At 44.7% G+C, this 18,692-nt stretch overlaps 1 protein-coding gene across 3 annotated transcripts in view; it reads right to left on the bottom strand.

The window, feature by feature from the left end:
- The window catches only part of LOC129862517 (core-binding factor subunit beta-like), a 42,684-nt gene extending 25,209 nt beyond the window's left edge, over nucleotides 1-17,475 (bottom strand). For all 3 annotated transcript variants that reach the window (XM_055934273.1, XM_055934271.1, XM_055934272.1), the window contains exons 1-3: nucleotides 17,023-17,475; nucleotides 16,343-16,429; nucleotides 14,253-14,369 (exon numbers count right to left, since the gene is read on the bottom strand). In XM_055934273.1, the coding sequence (XP_055790248.1) occupies nucleotides 14,253-14,369; nucleotides 16,343-16,429; nucleotides 17,023-17,100 (282 nt within the window). In that variant the 5' untranslated portion in view covers nucleotides 17,101-17,475. The remainder of the gene's footprint in view (nucleotides 1-14,252; nucleotides 14,370-16,342; nucleotides 16,430-17,022) is intronic.
- Nucleotides 17,476-18,692: the final 1,217 nt, after the last annotated feature.

Here is an 18,692-nt window from a genome sequence, read left to right as displayed (position 1 = left end):
AAACCACCATATGGGCTTAAACAAACTGGTCTTAAATAGGTGCCAGTGCCCACACACTAGCGCTGGCAATGGTAACTACAGGGTAGACTACCCACACACTAGCGCTGGCAATGGTAACTACAGGGTAGACTACCCACACACTAACGCTGGCAATGGTAACCACAGGGTAGGATACCCACACACTAACGCTGGCAATGGTAACTACCGGGTAGAATACCCACACACTAACGCTGGCAATGGTAACCACAGGGTAGACTACCCACACACTAACGCTGGCAATGGTAACTACAGGGTAGAATACCCACACACTAACGCTGGCAATGGTAACTACAGGGTAGAATACCCACACACTAACGCTGGCAATGGTAACTACAGGGTAGAATACCCACACACTAACGCTGGCAATGGTAACTACAGGGTAGATTACCTACACACTAACGCTGGCAATGGTAACTACAGGGTAGAATACCCACACACTAACGCTGGCAATGGTAACTACAGGGTAGAATACCCACACATTACAGTCTGCAATGGTAACTACAGGGTAGAATACCCACACACTAACGCTGGCAATGGTAACCACAGGGTAGATTACCCACACACTAACGCTGGCAATGGTAACTACAGGGTAGAATACCCACACACTAACGCTGGCAATGGTAACTACAGGGTAGAATACCCACACACTAACGCTGGCAATGGTAACTACAGGGTAGAATACCCACACACTAACGCTGGCAATGGTAACTACAGGGTAGAATACCCACACACTACAGTCTGCAATGGTAACTACAGGGTAGAATACCCACACACTATAGTCTGTAATGGTAACTACAGGGTAGGATACCCACACACTACACTCTGCAATGGTAACTACAGGGTAGCATACCCACACACTATAGTCTGTAATGGTAACTACAGGATAGAATACCCACACACTATACTCTGTAATGGTAACTACAGGGTAGCATACCCGCACACTACAGTCTGCAACGGTAACTACAGGGTAGGATACCCACGCATTATAGTCTGTACTGGTAACTACAGGACAGAATACCCACACACTACAGTCTGTAATGGTAACTACAGGACAGAATACCCACACACTATAGTCTGTAATGGTAACTACAGGGTAGAATACCCACACACTATAGTCTGTAATGGTAACTACAGGATGGAATACCCACACACTATTGTCTGTGATGGTAACTACAGGGTAGAATACCCACACACTACAATCTGTAATGGTAACTACAGGACAGAATACCGACACACTACAGTCTGTAATGCAACAATACTACACAGTGTGAGTGACTTCACCTTTGCCCCGAAGATGACTTAGATGTGGATATGTGAATGTATACTGTGTGGGTGTTTTTGTAATGGTGTGTGTATGTGTGGATGTGTAGTTTGTGTGTGTGTGTGTGAGTAAGGCCTCCCAGGCCCGGGCCAGTCAGCCTGGCCCTCTACAGCAGGGACCCAGAGGGGCCGGCCGGGGGCTCCAGCCATGGGAAGGAGGGACCCTATCAGACTGTACTGATGGACATTCATTGTCTACAGCAACTGAACCACAGCTGCTTCTCAACCTGGCTACACAAACCCCCAGCCTCCATCTCCCCCTATCACAGTATCTCTATCTGTTCCCTCCCCTCTGCTCCGCTAGATATGGAGAAGCAGGAAGTCCCTGGGAGTCGAGTCAGCACAGTTCCTTTACGGGAGTAGTGTGTGCAATCCTAATCAGGGCTGAGTTGTTTTTTTCAGATGCAGTATCAGTCTATCCATATCTATGAGCACACACACATCCTTCATCGTTGAGATCAAACCAACACACACACACACACACACACACACACACACACACACACACACACACACACACACACACACACACACACACACACACACACACACACACACACACACACACACACACACACACACACACACACACACACACACACACACACACACACACACACACACACACACACACACAGAAACAGGTGTGACCAGGTGCAGTTGAGATGCATACAAAGCAAAATGAGATAGAGCACGCTTCTCTCTGTAATCAGAGCGGATGAAGTTGAACGTTTACGCTATTGTCTCGGGCACATATACCCATCCACACATCAATACCCAGACAAACACCCTCACACACAACTCTCCGTTACTCCACCCACACCACCTGCCAGAGAAACAAAGAAACAGAGGTATTAGCCTTGTTTTGCCCCGTGCGCTCACCCGTTCTCCCCGCCCCTCCAAGCCCTATAATTACCCCTCACCACTGAGTCACGACAGGGCGGTTATAGCCCTTTTACTGACCACCTCCCGCCCAAACCCAGTTATAGTCCCCTAACTGACCCTCTCCCGCCCAAACCCAGTTATAGCCCCCTAACTGACCCTCTCCCGCCCAAACCCAGTTATAGTCCCCTAACTGACCCCCTCCCGCCCAAACCCAGTTATAGTCCCCTAACTGACCCTCTCCCGCCCAAACCCAGTTATAGCCCCCTAACTGACCCTCTCCCGCCCAAACCCAGTTATAGCCCCCTAACTGACCACCTCCCGCCCAAACCCAGTTATAGTCCCCTAACTGACCCTCTCTCGCCCAAACCCAGTTATAGCCCTCTAACTGACCCTCTCCCGCCCAAACCCAGTTATAGCCCCCTAACTGACCCCTCCCGCCCAAACCCACTTATAGTCCCCTAACTGACCCCCTCCCGCCCAAACCCAGTTATAGTCCCCTAACTGACCCCCTCCCGCCCAAACCCAGTTATAGTCCCCTAACTGACCCTCTCCCGCCCAAACCCAGTTATAGCCCCCTAACTGACCCCCTCCCGCCCAAACCCAGTTATAGCCTCCTAACTGACCCCCTCCCGCCCAAACCCAGTCATAGCCCCCTAACTGACCCTCTCCCGCCCAAACCCAGTTATAGCCCTCTAACTGACCCTCTCCCGCCCAAACCCAGTTATAGCCCCCTAACTGACCCTCTCCCGCCCAAACCCAGTTATAGCCCCCTAACTGACCCTCTCCCGCCCAAACCCAGTTATAGCCCCCTAACTGACCCCCTACCGCCCAAACCCAGTTATAGCCCCCTAACTGACCCTCTCCCGCCCAAACCCAGTTATAGCCCCCTAACTGACCCTCTCCCGCCCAAACCCAGTTATAGCCCCCTAACTGACCCCCTCCCGCCCAAACCCAGTTATAGCCCCCTAACTGACCCCCTCCCGCCCAAACCCAGTTATAGCCCCCTAACTGACCCCCTCCCGCCCAAACCCAGTTATAGCCCTCTAACTGACCCTCTCCCGCCCAAACCCAGTTATAGCCCCCTAACTGACCCCCTCCCGCCCAAACCCAGTTATAGCCCCCTAACTGACCCCCTCCCGCCCAAACCCAGTTATAGCCCCCTAACTGACCCCCTCCCGCCCAAACCCAGTTATAGCCCCCTAACTGACCCCCTCCCGCCCAAACCCAGTTATAGCCCCCTAACTGACCCTCTCCCGCCCAAACCCAGTTATAGCCCCCTAACTGACCCTCTCCCGCCCAAACCCAGTTATAGCCCCCTAACTGACCCTCTCCCGCCCAAACCCAGTTATAGCCCCCTAACTGACCACTTCCCGCCCAAACCCAGTTAGAGCCCCCTAACTGACCCCCTCCCGCCCAAACCCAGTTAGAGCCCCCTAACTGACACCCTCCCGCCCAAACCCAGTTAGAGCCCTCTAACTGCCCTGCATTCCCCTGACACCATGCCAGGGCAGAACTCACAAACATACATACATACAATCACAGACAGCCTGGCAGACAGTCTGGCAGACAGCCTGGTAGACAGACTATTCCTCGGATATATGTTCCTAATCAGAGGATAACTGCGCCTGCTAAGCCTGATTCTGTAATGCAGTAACACTGACTCAAATTCAGTGAGGCTTCCTCTACGTCATTTCCCAATTCAATTGTAAAAGTCATCAAAATGGATTGTTTCTATCTTGCCAATCCAGCCGGTGATACAGCTTTACTTTATCCTTTATATTATTTATAATATAATGTACAATATAATGTACACCCCAAAAACTATCCAATTTAATAGAAGATTTATTATCTTGGTGGTCTTTGTCACTTTGTCAACCAGATTATGAGTCAGTTTGGTTATGATTCCACTTTTTTCTACCATTTATACTTTTACTGGGAATAAGGTATAGGGTAGTTGGGGACACAGAGTACACTATGTAAAATCATTTCTCGCACGAACACCATACACATGATATCCATTTCTCCGTTTTTACAGATGGCTGTTTAACTTAAGTAAATATCATGCAAAGGCAAATTCAGCATTTGGATAAAGTTTCTAACTACAGGAGAATGGGAGAGAGACTGCAGGGACAGGCTACAGAGGAGAATTGTCTGAGTCTACAAAACCCCGGAGGATTCTGAGAATTCACATCAGATAGTCACAGACACTAATATAAACATCACTCTTAGATATGGAATTGTTATTATCTAAAAGTAGTCAATTAACTCAATTTTTAACAATAAATGAACAAATGAACAAAATAATGGTTGAAAATACAATAGAAGAATATTAGCATTTCAAAAGAACGTGTTGGCGGGCTCAGTTTTCATGGAAAGAGGTAACGACAGTCAAAATAAAGAATCAGCAGGCTTGCCAAGAGCATCTTTGGGGACTTGATTTCTCAGGCACTCTAGAAATACTTGGACACAAGTCCAGCTTCACGTCTGCCATTTTCCCTCTCTGTACAATACTATCAGGGGGACATAGGAACTGGACAGGGAATACTGGGTTGTAGGGTGCCGCTTGGCCCCTCCCCAGACACACCCATTACAGTGTCAGGTTGGAAGCAGAGGGGCGAGACACGACCCTACAGGCCAAGTGACCACACAGGTCTCCCTCTGCGGCCAGAAGAGAACATTGTTCCTGGAATAGTGACCAGGAATGCTGTCGGCAAATACACGCTGTATTTCTCACCTGTGTCCTGAGGCTTCTGGAGAAACAAATCCCAAAGCAGGATGCTTCCCTCTCCTCTCTCCCAGACAACAACGCTGTCTGACTGCTCCCACTCAGGGGGATGTAAGGAGGGTGGGAGGTTCAGACTTGCATCAGTACAGACACTGAAGTCTTTCACCTACTCATCTGGGCTATCCATCTATGACATTTACGCAGGAACAATTTAGTGTAATTAATATTTAATTCATTCATGAAATGTTGATTAAGTGACCTGCAACATCACCATCCAGTTAGGTCCCCATGTTCCAAACTCCCAGGAATCAGAATCAGTTGAAGAATTCCACAGTATCATGGAATGTTCATTATTCTGGAGGGCAAGGCGATTGGAAAACAAAGGAAAGAAAATCTTTAAATTGGCAGGAGGAGAGCGAGAAGGAGAGGGTGAGAGTGGTCAACTGAAACACCTCACTTTTGGTGGAAAAGTGTGATGTCTATATAAAGAAAACAAAAGAAATGAAGAACTTTTGTAACTCTTGCTATTAACCTCAGACTGAGCAATAGATGTTTGCAACCTGGACTCAGGGGTAGACGTAACATAGTAAAAGTAAATATGGGACACTCCATTTAGTCTGATATGTTACGTTTCGTATGGTATGTATTAACTTGTGGATGTCCATCATCCATTTCATATGATATATCACAAATTACAATTCATATGATATGTTATGAATTCCAATTTGTTGTGGCTAATGTTATCTAGCTAGGTGGCTAAGTGGCTAATGCTAACATGCTCTCACGTCTCATTATGAAATGAACAATGCTCCTGTAGGTAGCGGAACAGTAATAACAGCCAAATGTTATGTTTTTTGTACATCTTCGGAACTAGCCATGATAATGGCCAACCAGAGCTCACCTGTTTCATTTGACTGTAAGATTACATTTTTCATTCAGGAAGCCATGAAACCTTCCATTTCTTTGTACCGCACAATAAAGCCTGCGAGTGGTCATTGATCTGAGGCTTGGGATAGAGGAAGAGGACATTTGAGCTGGAGAGCTATAACGAGAACCCTATGGGAAGACTAGAGGAAGGAGTATGATTGACTTGTGCTGGGAAAAAACAAAGCTTCTCTTTCCCCAGCACAGACAGTTCTGTCCCAACAGACAGTCAAAACAAGAACATTTTTGTGAAAACCTAATTCAAGAAAAGGACATGGCATAGCCAAGAATACAAAGAACCTCTCTTTTTAACAAACATCAAAGAATTAACATCAGATCAGAGGAACATGAGGAGGGCTCAGTGCACAATGGGCATGACAGAGCAGCAGGAATCAATTAGTGGGCTCCCTTTGATGATGTCATTGACAAGTAATCTGCTAGTGGAGTAGCTTCTGTTTGAGGGAGACGGAAACAAGAGCCCCCACCACAGGACGAGCCGGCCCACTGCGCTCCTCGCAGAGACGCTAGTCCATCATCCTCCCTCTGCCCTGGACTTCGCCCAGTCGCCCCTCTCCTCATCAGTGTCAGGAGTGAGGGCTGATGCCGCCCTACCCCCTCCCCCATCATACACTCATTACTACCAGGTCCACTTCAGCCGGACTTAAGTACAAACTCCATTAAATATGTATGGACTAACTATAGTAGCTTTATGACATTAAGGACGTAAACTTTAAACTTAGCAACCGACCAATTGGTATTTGTGTGGCTTCCTGAGATAATTTCGTAGTCCTTCCCAAACACCACACCCTGCTTCATGTTGGGGCTGAAGATGAGAGAGATTCATTTGCTCAACATTTTGTTTCCTTCAATAACCACCTCCGCCAGCAGAAGCAGCAGCAAGCTGTTCCCCCTCTCTGGCTCTGTAACAGGGTTAACTGTCACACGGTTCCCCCTCTCTGGCTCTGTAACAGGGTTAACTGTCAAGCTGTTCCCCCTCTCTGGCTCTGTAACAGGGTTAACTGTCACGCGGTTCCCCCTCTCTGGCTCTGTAACAGGGTTAACTGTCACACGGTTCCCCCTATCTGGCTATGTAACAGGGTTAACTGTCAAGCTGTTCCCCCTCTCTGGCTCTGTAACAGGGTGAACTGTCACGCGGTTCCCCCTCTCTGGCTCTGTAACAGGGTTAACTGTCAAGCTGTTCCCCCTCTCTGGCTCTGTAACAGGGTTAACTGTCAAGCTGTTCCCCCTCTCTGGCTCTGTAACAGGGTTAACTGTCAAGCTGTTCGCCCTCTCTGGCTCTGTAACAGGGTTAACTGTCAAGCTGTTCCCCCTCTCTGGCTCTGTAACAGGGTTAACTGTCACGCGGTTCCCCCTCTCTGGCTCTGTAACAGGGTTAACTGTCAAGCTGTTCCCCCTCTCTGGCTCTGTAACAGGGTTATCTGTCAAGCTGTTCCCCCTCTCTGGCTCTGTAACAGGGTTAACTGTCAAGCTGTTCCCCCTCTCTGACTCTGTAACAGGGTTAACTGTCAAGCTGTTCGCCCTCTCTGGCTCTGTAACAGGGTTAACTGTCAAGCTGTTCCCCCTCTCTGGCTCTGTAACAGGGTTAACTGTCAACTGTTCCCCCTCTCTGACTCGGTAACAGGGTTAACTGTCAAGCTGTTCCCCCTCTCTGGCTCTGTAACAAGGTTAACTGTCAAGCTGTTCCCCCTCTCTGGCTCTGTAACAGGGTTAACTGTCAAGCTGTTCCCCCTCTCTGGCTCTGTAACAGGGTTAACTGTCAAGCTGTTCCCCCTCTCTGGCTCTGTAACAGGGTTAACTGTCAAGCTGTTCCCCCTCTCTGGCTCTGTAACAGGGTTAACTGTCAAGCTGTTCCCCCTCTCTGGCTCTGTAACAGGGTTAACTGTCAAGCTGTTCCCCCTCTCTGACTCTGTAACAGGGTTAACTGTCAAGCTGTTCCCCCTCTCTGGCTCTGTAACAGGGTTAACTGTCAAGCTGTTCCCCCTCTCTGGCTCTGTAACAGGGTTAACTGTCAAGCTGTTCGCCCTCTCTGGCTCTGTAACAGGGTTAACTGTCAAGCTGTTCCCCCTCTCTGGCTCTGTAACAGGGTTAACTGTCAAGCTGTTCCCCCTCTCTGGCTCTGTAACAGGGTTAACTGTCAAGCTGTCCCCCCTCTCTGGCTCTGTAACAGGGTTAACTGTCAAGCTGTTCCCCCTCTCTGGCTCTGTAACAGGGTTAACTGTCAAGCTGTTCCCCCTCTCTGGCTCTGTAACAGGGTTAACTGTCAAGCTGTTCCCCCTCTCTGGCTCTGTAACAGGGTTAACTGTCAAGCTGTTCCCCCTCTCTGGCTCTGTAACAAGGTTAATTGTCAAGCCGGCGCCAGGCAGCTCAAAAACATGTTTTGTGGCACATGACCCATCATGAATATGGAGATTGGCTCCGTAAGTGCAATGCTAGGCAGACAAACACATACATAAAAACACAGTCACAAACACACACACACACACACCCACTCACACACACACACGCACACACACACACTGGCTGGTCTTGGGAACAAGCGAAGAAGCTAACTATTAAAACTCCAATTCCTGTGGTGACGCCTCAGACTGCAGTCCCTTTCATAATGGAGTAATTTACTGTGAATCTTCCCTGTGCTATCTGCCCCCGAGCGAACATTCTTACATCCAGAGACAGGCCAAAGATTTATAGAGTCTGCTGCCTCTGAGGCCCGCTCTCTGTCTCTCTCTGTTCTAGCCCTTTGACAGACACCAACACACCTACACAGTCTCACTATGGCTTACTGTTGTAATACCAAGACTGTAGCTCAAAAGTTTAGGAGTCATTCTGCTACTTTCTTCATGTATTTGTGCTCTTAGCTCTTAACACAGAGTGGAAGCACACTGTGGATGGTCTACACCAGCAGCAAGAGGCCAATCAGTTAACAAGCCTCCAAACCCAACCTTGTGGCATGGCCATGCAGACGGAACCCAATTAATGCTTTGTATAAAGGGAAACCACACACAAGTGCTACTGATGAACAGAGTAGACAGGGAGATTTGGACAAGATGCCAAACATAATATCTCTTAAACCCTTAAAGCTGAACCACGCTCCAAAACCCTAAAAGTCTCACATTTCAACAAGATTGAGTTGAGGAGACAGAGTTCATATTAAAGAGTCTATCTCCCCTTCTCTTGTTACATTAAAAATCCTATTTTATCAAACTTCAATCCAGGTAGTATGTGTAGAGGTTCTTGACCTAGCCTAAAGAGATACCCTACAATCCCATGGTGAGTCATCAGTATCAATGCAGTTCCATAACAACAAAGCATCAATCAGTGGTGTAAAGCACTTAAGTCAAAATAATTTAAAGTACTACTTAAGTCGTTTTTTGGGGTATCTACTTTACTTTACTATATATATTTTGATTACTTTTATTTTTACTTACTACATTCTTAAAGAAAATAATGTACTTTTTACTCCTTACATTTTGAATGCTTAGCAGAACAGGAAAATTGTCCAATTCACACACTTATCAAGAGAACATCCCTGGTCATCCCTAATGCCTCTGATTTGGCAGACTCACTAAACACAAATGCTTCATTTGTAAATTATGTCAGTGTTGGATTGTGCTCCTGACTGTCCGTAAATTAAAAAAAACAAGAAAATTGTGCCGTATGGTTTACATAATATAAGGAATTTGAGATGATTTATACTTTTACTTTTCATACTTAAGTATATTTAAAATCAAATACTTTTAGACTTTTATTCAAGTAGTATTTTACTTGGTGACTTTCACTTTTAGTTGAGTCATTTTCTGTTAAGGTATCTTTACTTTTACTCAAGTATGACAATTGTGTACTTTTCCCACCACTGGCATCAATGGAGGATCCTCATCAGAGACCCCCTATCTCTCTGAACTCATGTCTGAGGTAAGCTAACTTCACTTGGAACAGATTAATAATTGACTACGACACATTGAATCACCCCCCTCCTCCTGTCTGCTACTGTAGAAATTCAAACACCCTGCACTTCTGCTGCCTGTCCCAGTATGAGGACCTGCGTTAAGGACTCTATACTCGATGCTTCTGTGGCAGTTATACAACTTCCTGTTCTGCTCTGTGAATTTTGAACAGTATGCTGCTGTGTATTCATTTCTGTCTCTGATGATTTTCTGAAGGCACTGTTAGCTATCCTTTGGCACTCCAATCTAATCAACTTAATATTGGACTAGGGAGTTAGGATCCATGACCATTAGGGCAGTGTGGATGATCCACTGGACTGACCAGGGTTCTGGTACGAAACAGTCGGCTACTGTGAGCCCCTGGCTGGGACAGGGTTAGCAGCTCCTCCCCAGGCCCTGCTAGCTACCTCTAAAATTAACCTCCCACACAGCTGGTTCCCATTAGCCTGTAGTGACACTCAGAGTCTGTACTTAAGCTCTACTGGGGGGGCTCCAGTGGAGCTGGGCTCACCGCCCCACTCAGATAATACTACTGTCCTCCACCAGCGTCCAAGTTTAAACTGGCCCCGTTCTGCTGGCACCATCTGTTTTCAATGGTTTATTCACCCGCGCACGAGAGAGAAATGTGAGAGAGAGACCAAGAGTGAGAGACCTGAACAGCGAGTGAGAGAAACACCACAAAGGAGATATAGAAAGACCTAAAGACAGACTAAAAAAGAGAGAGACCAGAAGAGATAAAGAGAGAGCGAGAGAGACCTAAAGAAACCAAGAGAGTGAGAGAGAGAGACAGAGAGAGAGAGAGAGAGAGAGAGAGAGAGGAAGAGAGAGAGAGAGAGAGAGAGAGAGAGAGAGGAAGAGAGATAGAGAGAGAGAGAGAGAGAGAGAGAGAGAGAGAGAGAGAGAGAGAGAGAGAGTGAGAGAGAGAGAGAGAGAGAGAGAGAGCAGAAGAGAGAGAGAGAGAGCAGAAGAGAGAGAGAGAGAGAGAGAGAGAGAGAGAGCAGAAGAGAGAGAGTGAGAGAGAGAGCAGAAGAGAGAGAGAGAGCAGAAGAGAGAGAGAGAGAGAGAGAGAGCAGAAGAGAGAGAGAGAGAGAGAGAGAGAGAGAGAGAGAGAGAGAGAGAGAGAGAGAGGAAGAGAGAGGAAGAGAGAGAGAGAGAGAGAGAGAGAGAGGGTGAGAGAGAGCAGAAGAGAGAGAGAGAGAGAGAGCAGAAGAGAGAGAGAGAGAGAGCAGAAGAGAGAGAGAGAGAGAGAGAGAGAGCAGAAGAGAGGGAAAGACAGAGAGTCCCTGGGCTCACACTGCGCTGTGGTTGGTTCTGACTCCATCAATCAGAAACACCAAGACCCATAAAATCACTCACTTTTCATGGAAAGAATATTATAACTGCTCCCTATTCATCTGTTACTCTGGACTGGTGTTGGGTGGTGGTGAGGGGAGAGCTGCATGCTATATGCTCTTTATGGACCTCACACTTCAACTGGGCATAGGGGGAACATGCCTTACATACATATCTATAGGCCACACCTGGACAGTTCCCTCATGAAAACAGCTAGACCAGGATCTTTGACAAATCATACAGTGCATGTTCCACTGGCTAAAGGACTTTATGAAATGCTTCAATATTTCACCTCCACAGTTTGCTCTTTTATTTCAGACTTTTTAAAATGTATTAAATGAATACAGCAGCAGACACAAACCGGTTGGCCCATGTTATTTCAGTTAAACCAGTCATCACGTTTCCTCTTCTGACACCACTGACGCCACACACTTTCACTTTTTCACTGCAGACATTCTGTCTATTAACATCTCCTAGCCAGGCAGTGTGAGATGTGTTTGTGTAGAAGGTTAACAATCACACTAATTAAGAACAGAGGTTGCAGCGTACGCAACACCTCTCCCAGCCTGACACCACTAGTCTGCAGGGAGGTTGAGTAGTTAGGGGTAAAGTGAGAGGGAGCGAGGGAACGAGGGAGGCAGCGAGGGGGAGGGAGGGACTGGGAGAAGAAGTACTTATGACAAGGAGCAGAGCAGTAGCACCCGTCTTGGGATTTATACCCTGTGTGTGTGTGTGTGTGTGTGTGTGTGTGTGTGCGCGTGTGTGTTCAAAAGTGCATGTATTTGTGTAGGGTGACAGTGCTAGGAGCGTGGCTATGACTAGGAGCTCCTTGGGGCTTATTTTTGAATAGGAGGGATGGAGGGCCCAGGGCTCATTAAAGCTGCATGGTCTCTAAGCCTACTAGAGGGGATAGGGGATAGGGTCACTACAAGGCCGCTGCCCTGGACACTCAGCGCCTCATCTGTAAAGTGCTCAGCACGCCTGACAACTCCCAGTCACGCCTTTTTAAATAATTAATGGGCAAAGATTAGTCCGTCAGCCTTGAGCCGAAAGGTCTATCGATTTCTCACGGATGCATTTTTAATGAGCACATTTCAGCGAGGCACTGTCTGTGAACAGGGGCCTCTGGCACACCTTACAAACGGCAACAGCCACGAGCCCTCCAGGGGAGCAAATGAATACACAAACAAAACAATAACAAAAAATGCAATCCTTCTAAACACTGCATCTTCATTGGTGTGGAAACAAAGGTGTCACGTTTAAGATTCCTTATCTAATCTGTTAAAAAAAATATATAGTTTTGGGTCTAAAATCTAAAACATATTTTGATTTGTTCAACACTTTTTTTGGTTACTACATGATTCCATATATGCTATTTCATAGTTTTGATGTCTTCACTATTATTCTACAATGTAGAAAATAGTAAAAAATTAAGAAAAACCCTTAGATAAGTAGGTGTGTCCAAACTTTTGACTGGTACTGTACATATTACCTCTGGATGTGGGGTTCAAATGACAGAGTTGGGTCAAAGGTAACACTAAGGTTCCTGACTGTGGAGTTGGGGTGGATGGTGCAGCGGTCGACCCAGTTTGTTAATGAGGGAGTTGGGGCCCATGAGCATGATCTCTGTTTTGTCGTTTAGTTTGAAAAAGGTATTGCTCATCCAAGTTTTCACTTCACGGAGACAGTCAACAACAGAGGGGGGTGACAAAGTGGAGTTGGGTTTTGTGTGGATGTAGATGTGTGTGTGATTTGCATAACAGTGAAATCTGAGTCCAAATTGACGAAGGATCTGACCAAGAGGTAGCATGTAAATACTAAACAGTAATGGACCTAACACTGAGACTTGTGGGATACCTTGTGATACAGGGGCTGGGGCAGACCTGTAGTTGCCAAGGAAGAAAAACTGTTGTCTATCAGATAGATAAGATTGGGACCAGGCAAGAGTTGTTCCAGAAACTCCAAGAAGCCTCTCCATGCGGTCAGTTAAAAAAAAAAAAATCTATAAAATATGACAGACAGTGTCAAATGCTTCAGACAGGTCCAGGAGGATGCGGATGGAGATGTTCCCAGCATCAGAAGCACAGAGGTGGTAATTCACTATCTTTACCAAGGCAGTTTCAGTACTATGCATAGCCCAGAAGCCCGACTGAAGGGTGAGACTGTTGCAGCTGTTGGTAGATAGCCTCCACTTTGTTTTGAAAGGATGCCAGAAAACTGTCACAGAGGTCGTGGGGATTGTGAGAGAGGGGTTGTCCAAGGGGAGGTGAAGTTTATTGATGGTTGAGAAGAGCACTCCTGGGTTTCCTTGTTCATTCCTTATGATGTTGGAGAAATAAGCAGATTTGGTTGTGGGAAGTGAGTTCTTGTAGTTGTGAATGTGGTCTTTGTAGGCCTCCTCGTGGATAATGAGCCGTGGATAATAAGCCCTGCCCTGCAGTACTGTCAGAATCACAGGAAAAGCAAGGCTTTACTATATAATTACTATTTATATACTATACTATACTGTAATATACTATTACTATATAATTACGATTGTATTTCTATGGTTGGAACAGTGTCCTCATCTTCCTTCCTTATGGCTTTGAGGGAAACCACATACTGTAGTCGTGTGTTCATTGAGTTGGTAAAATGTGTTGGAATTACAGTGAGAAAAATGGGCATGTTTAAAAAAGAAACAATAGGAGACACAGTGAAGAGTGGGGTTTTAAGTGGACGGCAGGGCAGTGTTCTGTGTGAAGCAATAACATATCATTACGGAAAGCCCATGGTTTATCCCACCCAGAGAACATATCAATCTGAATCAACAGCCTGGATTCAATCAAACTGTCGTGAGATCAACCTCAACTTTTGGTGAAAAATTCTAGGAATACCTCGCGCCCATACCAAGCTCTTTACAGATCATTAGTGTGCGCTTACATGAGTTCACAGAAATGTCTGGGAAACAAAAAGTGTCATAGATGAGGTTAAGAGAAATCACCTCTCAAAAGATGAACAGATGAGATTAGAGGGAGGATAAAAAGAGAAGAGAGAAGAAGAGAAAAGAAAAGAGATGTCAGGATTACCTTTCCCGTCTCCCGGTCAAAGTCCACATAATCTCGTGTGGGTGTCTGCCTCTGCTCCCCGTGCAAGTTGGCTGGGAAGAACTGCAGCGAGAGGTTGGTGCCCGTCGCCACAAAAGCCTTTTAGAGGGAAATCAATACAAACAGGGTCAGAACACTGGGCCTGAGCATAAATTATGCAGCCCGTCATTTCTTTTTCACATCAGAGAGACGAGTGTCTGGAGCCAGGGCCAGCGCTCCCAGCACTCAGAAAAAGAAGGGGAAAAAACAAGAGTCATAATTTTCTCTATTTGGAGTATAGAGTTACGCACATCTGATATTATTTTACCAACACTCACTGTTGGAATACTGGGCAATAGAGAACTGACTTTAGAAAAGACAGAGAGACTGAATGAGAGGGAGATGGCATGAGTGAGAGATAGGAGGAATACAGTAAGAAAGACAGGGAAGGAAAATCAATAATAGCTTAAAAGTAGACCCTGCCTGACACTAATGACACAGGGTCTAGATGATTTCTTCTGAATTATGTTCCCTGTGCTTGGTTGATGTTATGGAATTGACCAGCTCATAGGTAAAGATTTTAAACAACTGAGCTCCAAACATGGACACAATGTTTTCTGTTGTTTTCACAGCATTACTTCAAACAGAAATAAGGAAAAAACTACACAGGCAGAATACACAAAACACATACTAACACAAAATAAAATGTTATGACCATATAATTACTAAGGCTATATGTGCATAGCATATATTCTGCCTTATTTAATTAACAAAGTCTATTTGAATGTATTTAATTTACTAACATTTTAGGTATGATGATGGTAATTTCAAATGGCTTTCTCAGTCAGAATAATTGTATTTTGAAATAGACACACTTGGGTGAATGGTGGTGTTAGGACCCTTACATAGCAAACGGTGACAGTAACACATCAAACAATCCTCATAAAGCACCAAAATACTTTAATCACAAAAAAATAACTAATTAGAAGTAGGCCTAGTCACAATATTATTATTGTGAATATCTTTGTGAATCTTTTTGTCTGAAAATGGCAGTGAATACACTGCAATGTTACTTTATTGTTTAATGGCATGAAGAAAAATCCTTGATTTGAATTAGCTTACCAAAACTATTTAAAAAATCTGACTCAAAAAGAGTGAAATGTTAGACTACTCTAAGAATATAAGTAATAGGCCTACATAAAAAAATAATACATTTGACTTTATTACAGCAAATACCTTAGTACACTCTTAGAATGAACGGGGACTCGATTAAACCTGGAGGAACCCTGGAGTTCCTCAATGAACCATTGATGGTTCATATTCGCACCCTTGGTAGTTGAAGGGTTTCTTGGAGGAACCTTTAATGTTTCAATGCTGCAACTGGTAATCTTTTGATAGGCTGCCACCTCTACAATTAAAAGGTTCAAAATGTAACCCCTCCCATCACAAAAAGGTTCCAGTTTGAACCTTTAAACAGACCCTTTTCAAAGGGACCTTTTTGAACTGGAGAGGTTCCCCGTGTGGCATTTTTTAGAACCCCCAAAGGTTATTCCAGGGACAGAGTCCTTTACTTAAGAGTGTAGCCTACGTGAAAATATCGTGATGACTGAAAAAGGAGTGAGCAGAGGGGCCGTTTTATGTAGCCACTGTCGGTGCCGCCAGACCAGCTCTGCCCCCGACTTCAGTCATTGTCAATGCCCCTGTTGTGTTTCTCCCCTCAAAAGGCTATTGAGACAGAGGCAGACCTTAATAGCCTTGTCTGTCAGACACCTGATACACAGGTTTATGACAGTTCTGGATAGTGAACTAATCCTATTATAGTGTTATGACATTTTTGTGAAATAATGTTATGAGGATGTTTTTTGTGTTGTTTGCCAGAGAATAAAGGATGAAGTAATGTTTTGGCTGATGTTTTAATATATATATATTTTTTAAATGTAACCTTTATTTAACTAGGCATGTAAAATGTCTAGTTCTGTTCCGGGTGTCTATTTATGCAACATATTGACAAACACTTAATAGGGTTAGTGTAATGATGTCTGATTATAGTCTTATTATCGCAGTTGTATGCTGAACAGAAATGCTTTACTCACTATTTCTGAGCGACCGTCTCTAGAAGCGTTCTGAAACCTGGCTTGCCTCTCCTCGTGCGGTCTGTCTCGGAAACCTGTGTATTTGATCTGAAAATATGAAGGGAAAAATGCATCAATAAAGTTAATCCCAAAGGGGAAAAAATACATAAGTAAGTAGCATAAATATACTTTACTGTGAAGGCATTAATCATGGCTCACTTTATGGCTCAGATAATAGTCTAAATTTGAGACACGTCTTTATTTTTTATAAATTCGTACAATTCCGAGGTATCAGATTAATTTAATTCAAATGCATCTCCCTTTAGCCTATTGAATGATACAATATGGGAAATAAATGTACATTAGCCATGAGGCAAAGTCACCGTGAATGTCAGTGCTTCGCGCACGCTCATCACGAGCGACTCAGATAAATTGATGGACTTAAAACAAATCAAAACTAAAAATAGTTTCATAACTCTTCCACTTTTTTGAAAAGAGTAGGCTTATTTGGACATTAAAATATGAAATAACATATCAGATAAATTCAACAGTGCTTCATATCTATAATGGAAACCATATCCATCTTTCAGTAAGAAAATAATAAAAAGGCTATTGTGCTGTCTCAGCGCAACGTGCATTTCCACATTATGAGGTACTTTGTTTCCGCCACCAGATAAAATGTATCCAATGAGTAGACTTGCCTCGCACTCCCGACTGAGTTTCCTGAAGAATTCTTCGTTTTCAAACTTGCTCCTTTGATCCGGGACCACCCGAGGCATCTTGAAGGTTTGCTGAGAAATTGTCCTTAATTTTAATTGTTTTGTGAGCAAGAAAAACCTTTGCCGTGAAATAACAGCAATCCCGCTTCTATTCTCTTCCGTCTTGTTTAGTAGCAATGTGCTAACGTAATATTTACCTAATTGTAAGCAGGGTCGTGATCTCTCCCCGCTTTCAAATCTAAACTACTGAGTGGTCAGTCTCTGCCACTGCAATGGATTAGGCTCAATTTCGCACTCGGCTATAATTCCCTCTCACCCTGAAGCGTGTGATCCCCGTCCACTGACAACAAACGCCCGCTCTCTCGACTTTATCTGTCGCGCTGCATACTTCCTGGCTCCTCGGAGTCCGATTTATGACTGTACACCCAAAATACTCCCCCCATTCACAATTCTCCTCACTACTGATCCCCAGTGCGCAGGCGCTGAATTTAACAAACTTCAGAGCACAATAAATAGCTTTCCTATGTATATGTCCATGTCTCATGTTCCTTAGACATAGAGCCATAAAAAACACATCTTTGTTCGTAAATTATTTGATCAGTAGGCCTACCTTGTGAAGACATGTTTTCCATAAGCATAAGACTTCTGGAAAAAGACAAGGCTTCTGAAACAATTACTCAAGGGAAATATTTGTATCTCTGGGAGGCACATTAAGAAGAGACATTTGAACATTTTAATTCCTGGAAAATAGTTGCATGTAAAGCTTTGAAAACTCGGTCCCCATCTCTTTCCTCTCCTTATATCAATCAAGGCCAAGGGCAATAGTGCCGCTTGTTGATAATTGGAAACGTCGAGGCACTTTGTGATCTGTCCCTCTCTCTCTCCCCCACACACCACACACACGCACGCACGCACGCACGCACGCACGCACGCACGCACGCACGCACGCACGCACGCACGCACACACACACACACACACACACACACACACACACACACACACACACACACACACACACACACACACACACACACACACACACACACACACACACACACACACACACACACACACACACACACACACACACACACACACAAACACACACACACACACACAAACACACACACACACACACACACACACACACACACACACACACACACACACACACACACACACACACACACAAACATACATACACACAAACATAATTTCATGATCCTAAATATTCTCTTTGTTTTTACTATACACTTACTGATGATGATTATGATTTTATATTCTCTTGTAGAAGATATTGGCAAAATCAAGCCCTCCCTTGTGGAATGATTGCAAGATTATGCAATGGCTACAAGGCATATAATAACTTGCCTGTGAAATGAAATTTTGCAAAATGTCATTCCAGTTACGAAACAGCACCAATCATGATTATTTTACTGTAAACAAAACAATTTACTCAGGAGTTAATTATTATAATTAACCACATATACGAATTAAAAAGCAAATACACATTTCTGTAAATTATTGAGATAAAAATGAGCTAATAAAAAATGTGTGACTAATGTGAAATGTTTGGAGTATGTGTTTTAACTAGTATCTCCCTGAGGACAGTGGGAGGAGAAAGGGAGTGGGAGAAAAACACAGAGGGAAA

Source organism: Salvelinus fontinalis, chromosome 9 (assembly GCF_029448725.1).
Source record: "Salvelinus fontinalis isolate EN_2023a chromosome 9, ASM2944872v1, whole genome shotgun sequence".
Classification (NCBI taxonomy): Eukaryota; Metazoa; Chordata; class Actinopteri; order Salmoniformes; family Salmonidae; genus Salvelinus; species Salvelinus fontinalis.
This window is presented reverse-complemented; position numbering and strand designations above follow the sequence as displayed.